The sequence below is a fragment of the Misgurnus anguillicaudatus genome, chromosome 2, assembly GCF_027580225.2.
Source record: "Misgurnus anguillicaudatus chromosome 2, ASM2758022v2, whole genome shotgun sequence".
NCBI classification, from domain to species: Eukaryota; Metazoa; Chordata; class Actinopteri; order Cypriniformes; family Cobitidae; genus Misgurnus; species Misgurnus anguillicaudatus.
In genome coordinates, this window is record NC_073338.2 from 51,620,242 (window position 1) to 51,641,758 (window position 21,517).

Sequence of the window (21,517 nt, forward strand, 5' to 3'; positions counted from 1 at the left end):
CGTAAGGGGTTGAGGAGGAAGTGTTGTTGTTGTTGACGGTGTTCAGTAAAGAGGTGCCGTTTGAGAAAGTCTTCCGTCTCCCGTCTGCTGTTTATTGTGTTAAAGAGTGATCTACCACCACATACCGAACCCTCACGTTACACTACAAACAGACACGGCTGCTACAAAAAAAGCCTCTGGCTGCTCAAGATGCCGCTACAAGATGACACGAGATGACGCTGTACTGGCTGGTGCCGGAAAAAAGTCCCTGGCTGCTGGAGATGCCGCTGCCGCATTTTGCGCCAGCCCTTACTGTGATTTCTGGAATCACTCTCACGGTACTTTGATGTCATTCACCTGTTGGTTCTTGCAGCGGTGCATGAACTCGAACAAACATAATAACAGGCATAAAAACTTATGCGTGTATATGAGGGACAGGTGCACTAATATGAGGGTAAAATAACGTCAAAAAGATTTGCATGCGCAGGATCATATTTGTGAGAGTGTACGTGACATTGCAAGCATAAAATAAATTTGCGTGCGCCAAACCAACTTTGTGAAGGTGTAAATCAAGTTGCAAGTGTAAGAAAACAAGTTTTGCATCATTTTACTGTTAATCATAAGTGTAATTCATGTCTTGTAAAACTGAAACTTCATATTAGCACTAAATAAGTATGAACTGTATGCATCTGACCTCAGTTTTTCCGCGCTTACACTTTTGGCACGGTTTTTGTGCTGAAATACTGCCAAAAACATTGCAAGTCTGCAAACAGTGTTGTGCAATCAAAAGTACACGTTCATGAACGGCAAATATGAATGAATCGCGCAGAATCTGTCTCTGTGTGTAAAATAAACCAGTTGTAAATGACTTGTTGCATACGGAGGAAAACTATTTCCTGAAATAACCCGACATCTACTGTTCCCTCTGCGCTTGCAGTTTTGTCACGATTCTCTCACTGATTTGAGTTTGCAAGCGCGGGTGGGAAGGCGGGGCTATGAAATGAGGCACCTGATGACTCATTGTTTTCTCTATTCTGATTGGTTCCATATAACGCCAGTTTTCTTCTCTTTTCTTCTTGCTTACTAGGAGACTGCTGCTAGTTCTAAATTAGAATTTTCGTTTATACATTACAGTAAAACTGCTCACATTAACAAGGCTTTATTCAAAACCGTAGCGATTTTGTTACTTCTGTTGTTGTTTGATTTTTCTGTGATAGCATCTTACAGTAACTTGTTTAGGAAATACGTTAACTAGAATAGTTTGAATTTGGAATTATATGCTACACTGTTCTACTAAAAATAATGAATACATCCATGTACTCCATTATAGACCATAGTAATATGGCAAGGAATGGAGTAGCCTACTATTTATAACATTACTTAATAAGAAATTACTCAATGTAGCACCAAATAATCCATTCTAGTCTATAAAAAAATTGCCATGCTTTGTTGTTCTTTCTCTGTTTTCTTTGTTTCTGTTTTATTTGAAGCTGCTTTGGTATGATGAATAATTGTTAAAAACGCTACATAACTAAAATTAATGAATACATCCATGTACACCTTCCTAGACCATAATAATATGGCATGGAATTGAGTAGCCTACTATTTATAACATTACTTAATAAGAACTCAGTGTAGCACCAAACACTCCATCCTAGTCTATATACTTAATACATAAACCTTTAAGCTGGCTGACATGTGTTGATTCAGAATTTTAAGCAGGTGTTTTGTAATATATAATAATGTAAAATATAAATATAAGAATATAAATAAAATATATAAAAGTGAATTTTAGTTATGTAGCGTTTTTAACAATTGTTCATCATACCAAAGCAAGTTTCAAATAAAATAGAAAAAAAGGGAAAGAACAACAAAGCATGACAGTTTTTTTAAGCCATTATGGTAGTTTTCTTGCAGCCTCGTGGACGATACTGTGAGAACGCCTGGCGTTATATTGAACCAATCAGAATAGAGAAAACAACGAGTCATCAGGTGCCTCATTTCATAGCCCCGCCTTCCCACCCGCGCTTGCAAACTCAAACCAGTGAGAGAATCGTGACAAAACTGCAAGCGCAGAGGGACCAGTAGATGTCGGGTTATTTCAGGAAATAGTTTTCCCTTTGTATGCAACAAGTCATTTACAACTGGTTTATTTTAAACACAGAGACAGATTCTGCGCCATTAATTCATGTTTGCTGTTCATGAAAGTGTGTTTTTCATTGCACACCACTGTTTGGCAGTATTTCAGCGCAAAAACCGTGCCAAAAGTGTAAGCGCGGAAAAACTGAGGTCAGATGCATACAGTTTTACTTATTTAGTGCTAATATGAAGTTTCAGTTTTACAGGACATGAATTACACTTACGATTAACAGTAAAATGATGCAAAACTTGTTTTCTTACACTTGCAACTTGATTTACACCTTCACAAAATTGGTTTTGCGCATGCAAATTTATTTTATGCTTGCAATGTCACGTACACTCTCACAAATATGATCCTGCGCATGCAATTCTTTTTGACGTTATTTTACCCTCATACACTAACACCTGATTGCATCAGTAACTTTACAACTCTACTACAGTCTCTGTCAGTGTTACAGATACACATTATTTTTTAGTGGACAAAAATAAGTAAAACAAGCAGACTGTAATTTAAAGAGCACCTATTATGAGATACACGTTTTTAAACATCCTTTTGTGTGTAAGTGTGTATTGGTACATGCTAACGATATTCAAAAAGTACATACCTCAAAGAAAACGATGACGCGAGTTATCGTCTCTAACGTTCGAGGACTACAAAAAACACTCGGATTGTAGGCAACAGTTTACTTCCTGGGATTAGTGACGTAGAGAAGACCAACATTATCATAGTTCAGCCCTCTCTGCTTTGCTTGGGTACGCCCTCAAAGACGGGGGTGGAGAGCGCCGAGTCAGAAGAGAGCTAAAATGGCGGAGGTTGGGAGTCCCTGCTTTGACCCTGTTTGCAAACTCTTGTTTCATTGTTTAAGCGATTAAATCTCTCGAGTAGACGCTGTCTCTTTAGATGCAAGGGCAAAATAGCACTTTATGGACTTACACAGAGGACATCATTTTTAATACGGTTCCGGAAAAATCCAGTCAGAAGTTGTTCACGGAGTTTTCACAAAAACTGCTGCTCAAGAACCGAAGTTGGATTTGCGCGACGTCTCCTCCTGAAAGTTGGATTACCGTGCACTTCTGGATCACAGGCTGTAAGTATTCATGTTTATTATTTGCCTTTTACTGTAAGTTATGTTACCGGTAACCGGAGCTTAACATTATGTGCTTGTACTAGAGCTCAGATATAGATCTATGTGTAGAGCTAAGCTTGCAAGCTAATTGTTTTGTGTTGTAATAATGTATTTCATAAACAACGTACCATATTTACACACGTGTATGTTGAATTATGCAGACTATCGTTTTTTATCGATGTTTATTTAGACGTGTTTACAAACTTGCTAAGCTGTTCCAGCTAAACTGTTACCGGTAAAGTTTGTTCTCATGATCAAACTCAAGAAACTCTAAGTACAGATGATTTGTTTAACGTTATATGTATTTTACTGTTGTTTTTACTTGAAGCTTTCTTAGATTTTGAAACGAAGTAAACACGTAATGTGTGTTGCTAATGTTGGGCCATGTAATACATAAACGTTTTAATGAATAGTCTAACGATTTATAATCGTTGTACTCTATTGTTATAATATGTCTTTTTGACTGAATACATGTTTGTTTTATTTGTCTATATCCTAGATTCACAGCTGGACACATCATTCTACACTGTATGCAAACATGCAACATCATTACACACAGTACAAGGCATATGAGGAGCAAAGGTGTGTAACACATATGATGTATTTAGCTAGTGAAACCACTACCAGTCTTAAATGTATAACTGATGATGACAAAGTTTTTTTTTCTCTGCATAATCATAGGAACCCAGGCAGTAGCATCGTTTCACAATGTTTCAATCACCATCATCAGTGGATGCCTTTGCCGTCCGTACCCTGAGATTTCAGATTTGCAGCAAAAAAATTGACTTTCCCATTTATTGTAATGCTGTGCAGGTATTTAAGTATTTTAGTAACTGTGTTAAATAAAGTAGTATTTACTTTTACAATAAATGTATTGCTTGTTTATATTTTTACAGGTTGTACCTTGCAGCCATCCATTACAATGTCACCAAGCCGTAACAAAAGCAGGAGAGGGGAAAGTACAAGGCTATGTTCCCAAAACACACAAGTGACATACTGTAAGCAGTAATGTTTTATTTCAAATACATTCATAATTAAAAACTTAATGTATGAAGCAGGGAAATAAATGATCAAAACAAAAGATTTATTGACTGCAAAATTTGTACAGTTATGTGGATGATGTGATCAGGCTTGTGTTTGATGAGGTATTTGAAGATAAGCTGAAGGAAACCCCGATTCCAATGGACCTGGCATCACAGTTTGAGAGACCTTCAAAGGAGGACGTGATTGCATGCCATCTTCAGTGCAGGGGTCGTTGGAAGCCAACATTCCGATCAGGAAGCTCCAAGCATATCTGGAGAACAACACACGACAGGATGATAACCCTAAAGTGTGGTCTTAAATAGCACCAGCTGACAAAGCTTTGATATGCCATTTATCTGAATAGATAGCTGTAAGAAGTGAATTGAACAATTTTTGAAAGAAGAGCACAAATATGGTTACTAAAGTATGTTTATTTGTATATTGTTTAACATTTAAATATATATTTGTAATAAATAAACTTTTGACTGACTACTATATTTTCTTTAAAGTTACATCTTTTGTTCTTTTGGGTACTTTGTTACTATAATAATACTTTAGTGTTATTGGTTTAAAACTGTAATAAAACTTACTCTAGTCCTGCGCCTCAAAGGCTTATAGTCGGTACAATAAATGTTCTGTGTGTAGGGATTTAGACAATTTGTGCAAAACCTGGATGATGAATCACGCATGTAAGAGGCCCTGGAACCTGTTGCATTCTCCTTAAAACCTAATAAGTAAGGTATAATCCACGGCTAGCCATGCATTAAAGGGTTTTAATGCACGACGTAGAGGCGAAGAACCACCCGACGCGTGCGCTGCGAAGTGCATTAAAACCCTTTGATGCATGGCTAGCCGTGGATTATCCCGCTTATACCTTGGTTATTTGCCAAGTTAAAGCTGTAATTAATGTTTAGTGTACATTTTTTAACAGACGGGTAAAAATGACGGTCATTTTCTTAAGTTAAGGCTCGCACTCCATCCGCTTTAAATAAAGTAGTGCTGAAATAAAACCTGCGCACTTTAAAGAGAGACGCACTTATGTAGGGCTGCAGCTATCGATTCTTTTTGTAATCGATTAATCTAGCACTGAATCGATCGAGTAATCGGATAATTTTTTGTGTGTTTTTAAACAACCAAAATAAATAATGCATAACGAAAATGACTTGGCTGTAAAATGTTCAAGCATTTGGCTTTTATTTCTAAAAAAAACAGAGGTATTTGGCTCCAAGAAATAAGCCTATTTATTTAAATTTTTACCCATTTAGTGTTTATAAGTGCTAGTGCCAACAATTAAGCACTTTAATTTATTAATATGCACAACAGGTTTCATGCTGTAATCTAGCCCTGACATCAAAGTAAATATCTGGTTTATGTACATTTCTACACCTGCAGCATTTACCATTAGGCTTTTAACATATAATATATCATTTCTGGGGTGAGCCTATTTGCTATGGTAACAACCTGTGTGTATGCGCGCATGTACACTTGTGTTTGTGTGTGTGCACGCGTTCTGGGCGTGAGGAAGAGTGACACCCCAGTCAGACGTTCAGTTGCTTCATTGCATTTTGGTACTGCAGAAATACATACATTACTTTTCAATAGAACGCTGCATTTGGTTTGCATCACTTGCATTGCGGTGCATTTTAGGTTAAGAATCCGTTCGAAAAATCACAACATCACGTCCCGCTGTATACAGTGAATGCATGCTGAAATAATTGTTGCGAGGCTACATAAAAGTTTAAAGGAGCATTTCACCCGTAGAAACATTAATCTTTATTGAAAGTGTCTTATATTTATAGGTGAAATTTAACATGCATTTAGAATTTGGTGCCTATTTGACAGAGAAAAGGGGTGTTTGTAGTCTCACTCCCTCAACAAAGATATTGGACTTCCTTCTTTCAATGATGCAAAATGATGATTTTTACATCATTGAAAGAAGGAAGTGAAACACTGAAATCTATATTTCTCCTGTCTCAGTGGCAACTGAGAAAATGATGCATGACCATTCAAAAACATGACTGGGGTTCTAACTATACAAAGCTTAATGCAAATGGGTGAAGTGTCCCTTTAAGCATATGTGATGCATTGCGCGATCGGTCTGACTCGCGTGAGAGAGATTGGGCCCTATTTTAACGATCTGAAACGCAAGTGCGAAGCGCAGAGCGCAAGTGACTTTGTGGGCGGATCTTGGGCGCTGTTGCTATTTTCACGGCGGGAGAGATAAGTCTTGCGCCGGGCGCAAATCAATAAGGGGTTGGTCTGAAGTAGGTTCATTATTCATAGGTGTGGTTTGGGCGTAACGTCAAATAAACCAATCAGAACGCTATCCAACATTCCCTTTAAATGCAAGGGCGCAAGTTCCATGGCGGGTTATTATTATGACGGACTTACCAGGCGCACGCCCGGAGCGGTTCACAGCCGAGGAGACCGACGTTCTTGTAAGAGCAGTCAAAGACAGAGAAGTTGTTTTGTATGGGGATGGGAGAAACCCGCCCAAATCAGCGTCGCGGTTAAACAGGCGTGAGAGGAAATAGCCGCAATTGTCTCATCAGCTGCGCCAAGCACTACAATGATGTCAGGAGACGGGGGGATCCCAAGTTGCCAGCATAAATCGGGCACGCCGGGCACACAGGAGGACATCGCTGCGTCCACCCTCACAGCTGAATGGGGTTTGGGGGCTTTGAAATCGGACACAAGAAACGCAAGGTCCAACCCCAAAGTACACTTACAAATCAAGTTCATATACATTAAGGTTTCTTATGAAAACATTTTAATTATTATTTACATAAAATAAACGTAATACAGCCACACAACAAACTTATGAAAATATTTTAATCGTTATTTGCATGATAATTGTTTAACGCTGCCACACAAAATAAATAAAAACTATCACCACAATGCTCACCACTATGATTTCCCTTATCTCATGTATTAATATTTTTTATTGTAACAATTTATGATGATTTCCCTTATCTTATATTTTTTATTGTAACAATTTATGATTTGCAAAAATAACTGTTGCATCTGTGTAGATAAGATAAGCAATGCGCGTTGTGCACGCTATACATTATGGTCAAGCATGCGCCCTTAAAATAGCATAATGAACCACGCGCAACGCGCCACTGACTTTAGACTAGTTTTTTTGGTTAGTAGCGCAATTGTTTTTTGAAACTGCAAAATAGCATAAGAGATGGTTTGCCCCGGAGCACGCCTCCTTTTTTGCGCTGAACCGCCCAGGGAGCGCAAGTTCATTCCCTAGTTTGCCGACGAGCGTCTGTGGAGGGAAAAACCCGCTGTGCGCCGGTGCAAAATACGAAATGATACATGCGTCACTGACAAAGTCAATTGCGCTGGGTGCAAGATAGGGCCCAATAACTTCCTAATGCTAAACTCCAATAAGACAGACATTATTATTATTGAACAAAATATGTCAGATTACAAGTTGCCCACATATGATTGCACTGTGGTGCCGTTTTTTGGTACACACACCTGTAGTGCATGCGTGTGTGTCAAGGGGTTCTTTTTTAAACTATACTGTCCTGCAATTGAACGTGAATACGTTTACTACTTAAAAACATCAAAGCTAAACATCATATCTAGTCAAACCGCATAACGACATCGCTACAAATACAGTATGGGATTAAAATCAGCGGAAGCTACGTTACCTTGTTTCATCGACGCTTGGTGAAACAGCAGTGTATGTTTTCGGTTCAGATGCTGAATGTAATGATCCCAAACTTTAGACCCTCCTGCAATCGCGCTTCACTTTTGTTTTGATTGTAGCATCACATGTTTAACAAAGGGTCCCTTGACTGAAGCAAATGTGATATGCATCCATATGTTTGCTCTTTATCTCTTCTCTCAGACCAGACGCGAACTTTTCTCTACAGTTTACGACATACGCAGCAGCACGCAGATGTCCCGCTACGGTGGCTCAACGCCAGCCATTCAGCGTTTGACATCAAAGTACCGCGAGACCAGACTTCTCCATATGCATTTGATTCGCTCTCGCAGTACTTTGATTTCATACGATCGCTCTGCGCAGCGCCAAATGAAGTCCCTCAGTTGTGTGTGTGCGTGTAACCTCGCGACCACAGATTCTATCCATCATCACCCTCTGACACTTTTGTCTCGTTTTTATTTGACGAATAAACAATGTAGCGAGTAACGTTAAGTGTCATTTCAAATGTAGTGGAGTAAAGAGTACAAATACCCAATCAAAAATGTAATTGAGTAGAGAGTAAAAGTTGCCTATATTTTTGATACTCAGTACAAGTACAAAGTAGCCCAAAAAATACTTAAGTACAGTAACGAAGTACATTTACTTAAGTACTTTACACCTCTGACGCACACTGAGTGCGGGTACACAGGTGGGAGAATTCAAACTAGGAACATCAACAGTAAATACAACAGGCAGATGATCTGAGATATGTGTATCACATACTTCACAACTGGTTATATGTAAACCATGTGACAGCACAAGGTCCAAAATATGCCCTTTCTCATGGGTCGGGACGGAGACAGATTGTGTGAGATTAATGAATCAATAAGATTAAAAAACTCTTTTACCAGAGGCTTAGATTCACAACACACATGTATATTAAAATCACCAACAATTAAAAAACGGTCATATTTCAAAACTATTCCGCCAAGAAAATCTGCAAAATCCTGAATAAAATCCTTATTATTCTTCGGGGGTCGGTACACCACCGCACATAGTACAGTTGCAGGAGAATGTATCTCAAAAAGCTGTAGTTCAAAACTATAACATATATCCACCGTGATCTTCCGACAATGGAAAATGGACCTAAACACAGAAGCCAAACCTCCTCCCTTGCCGGTGGTCCGTGGGGAGCTAAGAAAGTCACAACGAGGAGGGAGAAGTTCAGAAAAGGAAGCGTACTCACCAGGATGAAGCCAGGTTTCTGTCAAAAACATGAAATCAAGTTCGCGTGAGGTGAAAAGATCATTCAGCAAAAATGTCTTGTTAGCTAGCGATCTAGCATTCACCAAAGCTAAACGCAGAGAACAGTCCCCACTGACAGACGGTGCCGCATGTTCCAGCAAGCGGAGATTAGAAAAAACCACACCACCTTTTCGGGCCGAAACCCGCAAGAGAGGAGAAGTCACAGCCAACCAATCGGCCTCAGAAATCACCTGCGAGTTGGGAAAAACAGGACGGAGCCACCGACCACGCACATCCAGCGGAAGCCGGAATGCAGACATACAACATCCACAGTGAGGACCCTTCACGCACTTTGACGCCAGGTAAGCCTTGAAACTGACCAACACTCCTCCACGCTTTCCCCGTCTTCTATGGCGCTTCTTACGAGGAACCACGCCTGGTAGGCGGCACAAATACGCCGGTATATCCGTCAGGAACGGAGGAAGATCCGTGGTACCACAGTGATTTCCCAGATCACATCTTCCAGACAATATATCTCCAGAGACTTTAATGTTGAGAAGAGTTTGTCGGTCGTAAACGAGCAACGCAGTAACATCCCGACAGTTTGCACAAATAAATATAGCAATGGCAAACATTATATTAAACAAACAGCACGGAGACAGACGGCTAGCCCTGAACACTGGCGCCATGTTGCCTCCGTGACACTTTCCAAGTGAAATCGTTTAATAATCATTTCAACAAATACTTTCTATGTGCTACATTTGGTGTTTCCATATAGTTTGCACAGTAATGTAGTACGTAAGCAGTCTTTTATAATAAATTTTACTATAGTAAAATAATGTTAACAAGTGAAATAGTTTTATAATCATCTCAACAAATACTTGCTATGTGCTACATTTGGCGTTTCCATATAGTTATGTAGTACGTCATAATTACCTTTTGGATGTCTTTGCAACACATTTTCGTCTTCGTTTAGCATTCTGGCAGAGCTAAGGACACCTAAAAGTTAAATCCAATCGCATTCATTGACGGAGATCGTTTATATCGTAACGGCCTTCTGAACTCTCTGGATCGAGCTCGAAGTCAGTACAGACACCATCGTTTATAGAGAAATATAACGCTTGTTTACTTTGCCTGTGACTCTCACCCTCAATTTCCACCGACTGCGGAGCGGCTGCGGAACGGCGGCGGAGTCAATCGGTTTCCATCCAAGTCAATGTGTGTATTTCCACTGACTGCGTTCCGAATCCGTCACACCTCCAGCCATCCGCAGCCCTCCGGCACAAATACGCAGAGCTTCTATTTTTGACGGATGCCGGACAGCTCCGCAGGGCGGAGCCATGACTTTATTGTGTGATCATACCTGAATTCGCGAGATCTCGTGTTGTGATCTGGGCTGGTTTGTAATAACGTCATAATTCAACGTCATAATAGGCGGAGACAGAACTAGATATCGCGCGATCTTCATGTGAATTTGCGAGAACTCACGGGTCCTCGTCACTTCAGCACGCAGCCGCTCTGCAACAAATACGAAACCGGTGGGTATTGGCTGACGGCGGAGTGCGGAGCCGTGACGCAGCGGAGCCGCTCTGCAGCTGTTCCGCAGTCGGTGGAAATCCGGGGTCAGTCAGAACCGGAAAACCCACGCGTAGTCAGGGGCGTAACCTTTCAAACACACGCCGAACCCAGCTGACCAATAACAGTTGAGTAGTCATCTGACCAATCCGATTACACTAGACATTTTGGGAGGCGGAGACAGGAACTAAACCGAGCGTTTTCCAGACAGTGGGAAATCGGTGAGGTATGTAAGCAATTTATAAGACTCACAATGCATTAGTTCAAGTTTTAATAACATGTATGTACTATGGGATATTGCAATAACGTGCTAACGTGCCAATTTATTAGCATAATTGGTGCTCTTTAATATGTATTGTCAGATGACAAATGATTCTACAATTTAGTGAAGCAATGATGCTCTTTTATTCACTTAAAACAACATGAAACATGAATAAAAAAATGAATGAATAAAACCATGACAATAAATGAAAACATATAGAAGTGAATACCATATGTGACAGAGCCAAATAGGTGACTCTAACTGTCAGTGACTACGCCACTCCAATTTACATGGGTAGGAGATCCCACAAAGGGCTTCCTGCACAGTTATCCAAATAAATGAATACACTCAGGCCAATATTGTATTAAATCAATTCATTTATTAGACAGTTTTCTCTTGACTTAATCATACTCAGGACTTAAACCATCATATGTGCACAGCAGTTATTTCTAGCGAGGGGTTAGCCACTTCACAATACACTTAAAAAAAAAAGAAATAAAGAAACAAATCAGATAAACCAAAGTGCAAAACAAAAGAAACCCACACAATACACACCACACTTGTAAACTTAATAGCGAGTAACCCCCCTCTAATTGTCATAAATAGTACGCAACCTGATGTGATACTGTCCTACAGATGTTAGGAGCACTATAAGTCATTAAGGAGACAAAGTAATCATGGGCCGATAGAAAATAAATCAAACAAACAGAAAGTAAATAATCAGCTTCAAATCCAATAAACCAAATAAATTACACAAAGAAATAAAGGTAGGGAAAACAGTGATCAACAGGACCACAAGCACATAGCACTCTACAAAAAGAGACAATATATGAAATAAAATACACAAATAACATCAATCCATGATTACACAGCACCATTACATGATTCCACATAAAGGCATTAATCCAATCTCTAAATAAAACAATACAGTATATCTTAAACCCATCTAAAAGCATTAATTTATTATAATCATTAAAATCCCAATATCACACGAATCAGTTAAACAAACATACCATTTTACAGTTTCTCTTACTGCATACCCGACCTAACAGAGAGTTGCTGCAGCCTCACGTTTAGCACAATACAATGCAGCACATAGGTCTTTCAGTTTTCACCCTGCACCATCAGTATTAACTGGCAACAATATCTAAAATACACACACATAGAATAGACTAGGACAAGAAAAGAAAACACAATTACACAAAACCAGTCTAATTCTGAGTATGAGAGATCTTATTTAATAACATACACTCAATGCAGTGTGCTGCACGACAGGCACGTGCAGAGAGGGGGGCGGTGGGTGCCCAAGCACCTGCCCCTTTACCCCTGGATGACCAAAGTGCCCTTTTTGTCAAGGCATTTTTTGTAATTAAATGCCCTTTTGTGAAGGCCTGCCCAATCTAACTATTAGTAAAATTAATAAAAAATAATTTAGACGCAAATAAAATTGGTCACATGATGACGTATTGACCTTTCATTGGACAATCTCTTAAGGGACGATCACTAGTTCACAGCGCTAGCAGCGCCCACACGTGGACGACACGGTGCGCAGTACAGGGAGGATCCCCCTCGAGCCGGCATTGAACCGAAGTGATATGCTTGTTATAGTATTATTATTTTACAAGAACAACGTGAGGAGAGCATGCACAGCTTTTGTTTATTGCTGTCTGTGTGTATTAACATCTCTAGAACGTTAGATGCAAACAGGGCTCTCAAGTCTCACGCATTCGGCGGGAGACACACGCATTTCAGCCAGTTTACTCGCCAAACCTTGTATTTCTCACGCTGAAAATAAAACATTCTTCCCATATAAAAACAAGGCAGGGACGTTCTCTGCTGGGAGTTCATACAGGTAGCTGTCTCGAGTTTTTAGGTGTGCTCAACTTCACGCAGCAATGCAAGAACCGAAACGCACATGACATCAAAGTACCGCGAGAAATATTCGGGAAATCATACGGAGGAGTTTGATTTCAAATCGCTCTCGCGCTGTTAATGTCATCCTCCTGTCATGCGGAGTTTGTTGGAAGAGCAAGATCCGATGAATACGGTAAAAAACTCGTTTAATTTTTCTATCATATTAAATTTACGATTCCTGGACTCGCCTTTGATAAAAGACAATGTGAGCTGATGTTGGGTAATATAGCCATACTCGTGCTAAATTATTAACTCAGTCAAAAACTCTCCAGCTTTGCAACCAGTTTTAGTTTACCTGAAAATAAAGAAAGTACTAGAGGCTTCATGAAATGAATGAAAGTAGAGATGAATGTCATTATTTTATTGCCCTGTCATCAAGGCATCAAAGTGTGCAAAAACACAACACAAACACGATTCAAAACTAAAATATGTAGGCTACTCTCTTTTTATACAAATTTCGAACAGGATTAGAATAGAATAGAATTATATTTTAAATATGACAACAAAAACACAAGCCTGTAAACGTAATAATAGCTTAATGTCACAATGCAAAAATATCATATAATTTCAAAACTGCATATACTGTTGACACACACAAACACTAAATGAAATGCACTGTAAGTCGTTTTGGATAAAAGTGGCTGCCAAATGCATAAATATATAGATATAAAACTCAGTCTATATAGATTTTTCTGTCTCACTCTATTTGCAAGGAAAATAAAGAAAAACGTTAGACTTAAAATCATCTTTCTATTCTGTATTACTTTATTATTTGTTTCAGTTGTGTGCTTGCGTGTCAGCGAGCAAAGTGCCCTTTTTATTCTTTGAGCACCTGCCCCTCCAATTGTCTCTGCACGGCCCTGCTGCACGAATCTTAACGTTCACCGTTCTCGACCAGTATGGGAAAAGGTCTTTACACACCGGGACGTTTTTCGGGCGCGTTTATCGTCGACGTTCAACGTCTCGTGACTCAAGAACGAGCGCCAATGTGAGTGCGCACACCCACGCGAAAAGCGCGACGCGCAAAAGCGTCATTTTCAGAAAAACGCCTCGGACGCGTTTTTTTGGTTTGACGCGGCGCGTTAAAAGTTGGCCGACCAATGAGATTGGCGCTTTTGTTCACGTGCCTGGCGCTGCTGAAGTTCCAGTAAAACACGACTTGGTGGCGCTCAAGCAAAAAATGGTCTTGCGGAGCACGTGGAACAGGTAAACACACAAAGAAGATGCATCGAGGCTGTGGAGGTTTATGAAGGTGTCGGAGTTCCTCACATCATCGACTGAACAGCAACGTTTGCGTCACGTATATAAAATTAACTGAACAAAGGAAAAGGATCGTTACACCCAGATCCCGTTCTAGATATAACCAATTATCTGCCATAAGTCAACTTATTTTAATAAATAAACTCACATGCAGCATACAATACCAGCCTGACAGCATTTACAAGTAGAGTGTAGTAACTGAATGCAGCGTCTGGACAGCAACACTCAGAACATACTAGTAACATAAATAAATAAATCAATAAACACATCAAACTCTCGTAAATACCTTCATTTAAAAGACGACCTACCGACACTTTGTCCTTCCAGCGACGAGCAACCACATGCACGCCAAACAATTGAACAGCGCACTGTATCCACCGGAAGTGGCGTATATAAAGGCAAATCCACCCAGCCCCGGGTGACGCAATGAGGAAAAAATAGCTCAACGGCACCCCCTACTGACCCTACTACACATATGAAAACAAACTTTATTCAAATGTATTTTTCTAACAAACTATCACATATTTACTGCCATCTCAATACAGCTGTGACAATTCTACAGCTTTATTTTCATGGATCAGCTGAGCACTTTGTGGTATATCCTGGGTCTGTGCGTGAAGTCAGGGTGCTGACCCACTAAACACAGGACGTCGAATAGACGTGCAGATCGTGTCTATATTGGGTCCGTTGGTCCATGACCAATTCTGGACATCTATTCAACGTCCAAACTAGGTCCACTATTTGGACGTCCAACCATGACCCTACTTGGACGTCATATTTACGGACAACATTTGACGTTTAAACTGGATAATTTTTTGGACGTCATTTTTACGAGCAACATTTGACGTTTAAACTGGGTAATTTTTTGGACGTCATTTGGACGTCATATTTACGGGCAACATTTGACGTTTGAACTGGGTAATTCTTTGGAGGTCATTTGGACGTCTATGACAGGCCTATGTCTATATTACATGATTAGGCCTATAAAAAAATTATTTACAAATATCAGGATTGTTGTACCAACATGACTAATACTTGCGAATAGTCTATATTATTTATACAGTACTGTTTTTTCTGCTTTCTTGAATTATATACAAATTCATCTAAATGTACAATTAAAAATCTGTAATAAATGCGTAGTTTGTTATATTAAAATATATGACCATACTAACAATTTAACATGAAAATACCGAGTGGTTAGCGAGACTTGCTTGTAATCCAGAGATCGGTGGATCGAATCCCACAGCCGGCAGGAAATGACTGAAGCTTTCGGTGTTGCAATGGATGGGTGAAGTGCAGAGACAATCATTTCTTTTCACTTTTTTCATGTTTTTTTTCTCCTTACACGGAGGTCCTACGGATGTAAACATTTAGACGTGCAGAAGACGTCGAAAAAAAGACGTCGCCTGGCGTTACAAAACAACCCCTTTTATGTACCGAATTCGGACATCCCAAAATTACATTAAAAAGACGTCATTCCGACGTCACTTTGCGCAGTGGGTGAGGAACAGCCCTGTGTAATGTATCACCCAATTGGCTGGTCTTCGGTCAATATTTCGATTGTTTTGCTTTCCCGTGGCATCATGGGAAAGCTGGGATAGAAGTGTCCATCCAACACATGCTTCAGAATCTGAAGGGCATCCGGGGATTTCTTGCCTACTGATTTTATGAATACTATTCTGTTCACTTACTGTTTCCCCTACTACATTTTTAGTAATTAGGCGATTTCAGATGATACTTAAGTACACGTGCCTCTGAATCTCGCGAGAAATAGTCCAAAATCCCATTAATTCTCGCCTACCCTTTTACGTACACTGAGGTTTCAGACATTCTATTCATTCGCCTACTGCGTTTTGCCTACCATATAGTACGGCAGTATGCGGTTTCGGATTCAGCCTATGATTACAGATTTTACAAGGAAATTATACAGAACTTATACAGGATCACAAATAAATGCATTTCTGCAAAACAATGCAGTTTTGCAAAAGAAAAAATGCACCCCCCCAAACCATAGATTTGTTTGCTGTACTCACAAAAAACTTGCTTGAGGGACTGACATGAATGAAGCCAAGAGCATAGATATATACATGTTTCCTTTAACATAAGATGGTTGTGTCAAAGACAAAAAAATAACTGTAAAAAAGCACTGTTCAATACAGTTAAAAAATTTGTAGGCTGAAGGATCAAATTCTTATTTGCTTCTTGATGTGCTAGCAATGTAGTTTCTGACTTAATTTATTATATGCATTTATTATTCCAGGAATAACTCTTTGGGATGCAGAGATGTTACAGAAGAATATTAATGTACGGCCACAGCCAAACACAGACTTCAAAATCATTACCTCAGATTCAAGTGAAGACAAAAAACAAGCTCTGAATGTTTCTGCATCTCTTGAAGCCAGCTTTCTGTGTGGATTAGTCAGCGTAAAAGGGTCGGCTGACTTTTTTAATGACAAGAAGAAATCCAGACACCAGTCTCGAGTTTCTTTACAGTATCGAACAACCTCACGTTTTGAGCAACTAACCATGGAGCATCTTGGAGCGGGAAACTTCAAGCACTGCAATGTATTTGAGGAGGGATCTGCCACACATGTTGTTACGGCTTTGTTGTATGGAGCTCAAGCATTCTTTATTTTTGACCGTGAGGTTTCATCCAATGAGAATTATCAAGACATACAAGGTGACCTCCAAGCGTCAATCAAATTGATACCTTTAATATCAATTGAGGGTGAGGCATCTTTGAAAATGAGTGAGTCAGAACAAGAGAAAACAAACAAGTTCAGCTGCACGTTTCATGGAGATTTTGCTCTAGATAACAATCCGGTTACCTATTTAGATGCAATCAAGGTGTACTCAGAGCTTCCGAAACTGTTGGGGGAAAATGAAGAAAAAGCTGTACCCATGACCGCGTGGCTTTATCCTCTGAAGAAACTCGATTCTGCAGCCGCTCAGTTAGTCAGAGAGATAAGTGTTGGTCTAGTACGACGTGCTCAACGCATTATAGATGAACTGGATGATTGTGACATACAATGTCAAGACCTGATGAAGGAGAACATTGCCATTCAATTCCCTGAAATCAAGTCCAAGCTCAGAAAATTTAAAGACCTCTGTTCAGAGTACAAACTTGTCTTTCAAAAACGTCTATGCAAGCTTCTTCCATCTATAAGAGGTGGGGGGAATGAAGAACAAGATCTTGTGGATGTTCTGAACAGCAAAGAAAGATCTCCATTTCAAAGTGCTCTGATAGCAGAGTATCTTAAAGACAGAGAACGTGAGATTAATGTTGTCAGATCTTACCAAGAGATTATGAATCAAGTCTCTGTCCTTTCATCCAGCAATGACTTGGACAAGGTTGTCCTGAACGCAACCAATGATTATGTGATAGTTTTTGCACTTTCCTCCCTGAATGAAAAGGAAACATACCTTACAGACTTAGAGAATTACCTAAAGAAACCATCATGTAACAAGGGGGACCCATTAAGTTATGAACCAGGTTCCACAATGAAGGTTGAAAAATGGTTTTCCTCTGGAGATGTAACTGCACTGACAAGGAAGAACATACAGGCCTTCCTAGATTTCAAACAAGCAAATGACAAACGAAGAAATATTGAATTCGGCATTGCATCAATCCCAGACAAGCTCAGCACCGCCTCCTCAATTCATGTTTTTGAAAGGGGAAGGCTCGTGAGCTCCCAGTATGAGCTTCCTTCGAAACCTCCAACACCGATCATCTTGAGTGTTGAGCATGATCGCATACATCTGCAAATCACACCTCCTGAACGTGGTGCTGGTTGTGTGGACTCTTACTGCATTTCATACCAGTCAAAACAAAACCCTGAATGGACAGAGATGTATACTGATGGGATTTCTGACAAGGTCACGGTCAAGGACTTAGAACCACATAAAGAATATCGGTTCAGCTGCAAGGCTGTTTGTCGTCCTGGGCAAAGTCTTCCCAGCGATGCAACATCATTCTTTCAGACTTGTCCATGTGCTCCTCCTGGCACACCCATAATAAAAAGAGTGGAAGCTGAATCTGCGACTGTAGCCTGGGATGTTCCTACATCTGTTGGTGAAGACATCCTGGTCACTGAATATGTGTTGGAATTCAGAGAATTTAAGAAAGATCAGAAAAATGAAATGCCATGGATGTCAGTGAAATCTACATACAGGGAGTGTACTCTTCAACGACTGAAAGAAAAAACAGATTACACAATTAAAGTTTTCGCAAATTGCGGTGGTGATGGAATAAGTCTTCCTAGCACTGAATCTGTGTTTTCTACCAGTTCTGAATGTAAATGGTCAGGCAAAGATGGAAGCGAGTTATTTCTGAAGCAGTCTGCTCGTATCCACAAAGGGAATCCTTCAATCTATACACTGACACTGCACAAAAAAATTGGTGAAAATGTAAGTTTTAATCAGTATGTTTTTGGAAAAAAGGTTGAAGATGTGAAAAACAAAGTCATTCTTCTTTTGGGATCGACAGGTGCAGGAAAAACTACGCTGCTCAATGTCATGATCAATTACATTCTGGGGGTAAAGTGGCAGGATGCGTATCGCTTCAAACTGATCAATGAAGTGACCAATCGCACACAGGCAGAAAGTCAGACATCTGAGATCTCATCTTATGAGCTGTACAATCAGCCTGGCTTTCAAATTCCCTATTCTCTCACAATTGTAGACACACCGGGATTTGGGGATACAAGAGGAATTGCACATGATAAACACATAATGGAGCAGATGAAAAGCTTTCTTTGTAACCCTTTGGGAATCGATCATATTGATGCTGTCAGTTTTGTTGTCCAGGCCTCTCTTGCTCGTCTTAGTGCCAACCAAAAGTACATATTTGATTCCATTTTGTCCATTTTTGGCAAAGACATTGCAGAGAACATAATGGTACTGGTGACGTTTGCAGATGGTAAAGACATTCCGGTTTTGGAAGCCATCAAAGCCGCTGATCTGCCCTGTCAGAAAAATAAAAAGGGACAACCCACTCACTTTAAGTTCAACAACTCGTCTGTGTTTGCAGACAAAAGAGCAGAAGAACCTACAGCGTCCGACAATGATTCAGATGACTCAGAGGAAGGTGGTGATGATCAAAAATATAACGAAATGGTCTGGACATCAACCTTCAAACAGATGAGAGTGTTTTTCAAGGCACTGGGGGCCATTGAAAGTAAAGATCTGACAATGACTATAAAGGTCTTGGATGAACGAGCGCGTCTTGAGAATGCAATGGCAAGTCTGACCCCTCAGATAACTGCTGGCCTCTCTAAACTGAGTGAGATCAAGAAACTCAAGCAATGTTTGAAAAATGAAAGTGAGAACATGGAACAAAGTGAGAATTTCGAGCAAGAAGTGGAGGTGGTGCATGCAGTCAGAACTCCTGTGAACTGTTTTACCATGAACTGCAACGCCTGCTTCTTCACATGTCACTCCAACTGCTACCTTCCTCAAGAAGATTCTGAGAGTACTTGTGCTGTGATAGGCGAAGAGGGCTTCTGTGTTATGTGTCCTGAAAACTGCCATTACTCAAAACATATACGGGAAAAAGTCATGTGGTCGTATGAAACAAAAACAGAGAAAAAAACTATAAATGAGCTGAAGGAGAACTTCATGAAGGCAAAAGGGAAATTTATGGATTCCAGGCAAATGCTTGATGCGCTTGAAGATGAATTCAAAGCAATTGAAGACAAACTAATGAAACTGATCAAACTGTCCTCTGATTGTTTAAGAAGACTGGATGAAATTGCACTGAAGCCAAAATCTCTCTCAACAGCAGAATACCTTAACATTCTGATCAAAACAGAGGAGGAGGAGAAAAAACCTGGCTTCGAGGACCGCATCATTGGACTTGAGAAAATGAAAGAGGAAGCTCTTATTGTGGAAAAGATTGCGAGGGGAGAGAATCTGCTTGAAAATGAGCGCTGCATCATGGTAGAAAGAAAGAAGAGAATGGAAATGGTTGCTCAGAAAATTATGAAAATGAAAAATGTTGTTCGTGCTTTACAATCAGAAAGCAACAAGGAAACACACAAGACTAAAGAAGACTCTGGCCTTGATGATCAAAAAACGCTCTAATCAAAATAAAGATGAGTTTAAAAAGAATGTTCAAATTAGTAATTTAGTTTGTAATTGAATTTTGTAATTTAGTTGTTTCACACAATAATACTCATTTAATTAGAAATCAAATTAAAGTTTATACCGAATATAAGAGTCATTTCTCATCTGTATCTTGATACTAAATATAACAGCATATTTTTCTTAATTCTAAAAGTCAAATCAAAAACATTTTCTGTTTTATCTTGTCTTTTAAATCAGGAAAACATTTGGAGTTTTACACATTGCTTACTATGTGTAGGAAAGAAGCAAAACAGATTTAAGGCGCAGACAATACACACAATGGCTTGTATTTGCTATTGTACATGGACACACCTGAGGTAAATCATGTGTAATATTAACAAAGTTAAATCAGCCAAATGAAACAAAGTCCCTGTTCAAAGATAAATGGAAAATAATAAGGTTTGAATGACATTTTGATCTTCAAACATTAGATCTTACGCCATGTAATGTATGTAAATCTTTGTAGCAAGTTCAGGTTTCAAGAGAGAATAGGCCTATAAGATTTTGTGAATATGCAGCAATGACCTGACAAGGCAAGTTTCATTTTAATTAACTGATACAAGATTTTCTCACATGTTATTTCTTAATAAATGTATGCTTAATAAAATCATGCAAAGTCTCTGAAGTCTCCCTATTGCATCAGTTTATCCAAAAACATTTTTATCAAAATTATTTCAGCTGGGTTTTTACACACTGGGTCACAAATATGAATAAAACATACATTTTCACACGAGGTGAATACAGTGGTGAAATACAGCCCTATTTGGAGTGATGCTATTTTACAACATTTTGAATGACGCTTTTTCAACATCAGATCTAATCAATTGAATCACGTAAATGCCAAACATTGAATTTAAAACAGAAGAATTTCAACAAATAAGACGATAGCAATTTGGCAACATCACTTTAACCGCAGCCAGGTTTCTTCTACTTGTTTTTTAACAGCAGCTGTCAACCATCTTAAAAGGTTCATTACCTTCATTCCAGAGTATGGGACACATTTACCTCAGAGCATGGGCGAGGCTAGCCCCTTTTTAGGGGTGCTTCAGCACCCCTAAAAAGGAGCTCAGCACCCCTAAAACTTGGGGCAAGAAATTTAATTATTCTAAAATGTTCGTTCGTCTTTGACCAGGTTAAATAATGGCCAAAACATACTCCGTAGTTTGTGGTTTAAAATCTATAATAAGGTAGAAAATGAAAACCTCCCCC

The 21,517-nt window shown here is 39.5% G+C and overlaps 1 protein-coding gene and 1 long non-coding RNA gene across 2 annotated transcripts in view; both read left to right on the top strand.

The window, feature by feature from the left end:
- The window catches only part of LOC129443438 (uncharacterized), a 74,497-nt gene extending 53,570 nt beyond the window's left edge, over nucleotides 1-20,927 (top strand). The window contains exon 2 of the mRNA XM_073857690.1: nucleotides 16,446-20,927. Within this exon, the coding sequence (XP_073713791.1) occupies nucleotides 16,446-20,266 (3,821 nt within the window). The 3' untranslated portion in view covers nucleotides 20,267-20,927. The remainder of the gene's footprint in view (nucleotides 1-16,445) is intronic.
- Nucleotides 2,629-4,494, top strand: LOC141366137 (uncharacterized). Its single transcript, XR_012371219.1, has 5 exons — nucleotides 2,629-3,206; nucleotides 3,745-3,827; nucleotides 3,927-4,058; nucleotides 4,142-4,243; nucleotides 4,354-4,494. It is a non-coding gene; the product is annotated as an uncharacterized lncRNA (long non-coding RNA).
- Nucleotides 20,928-21,517: the final 590 nt, after the last annotated feature.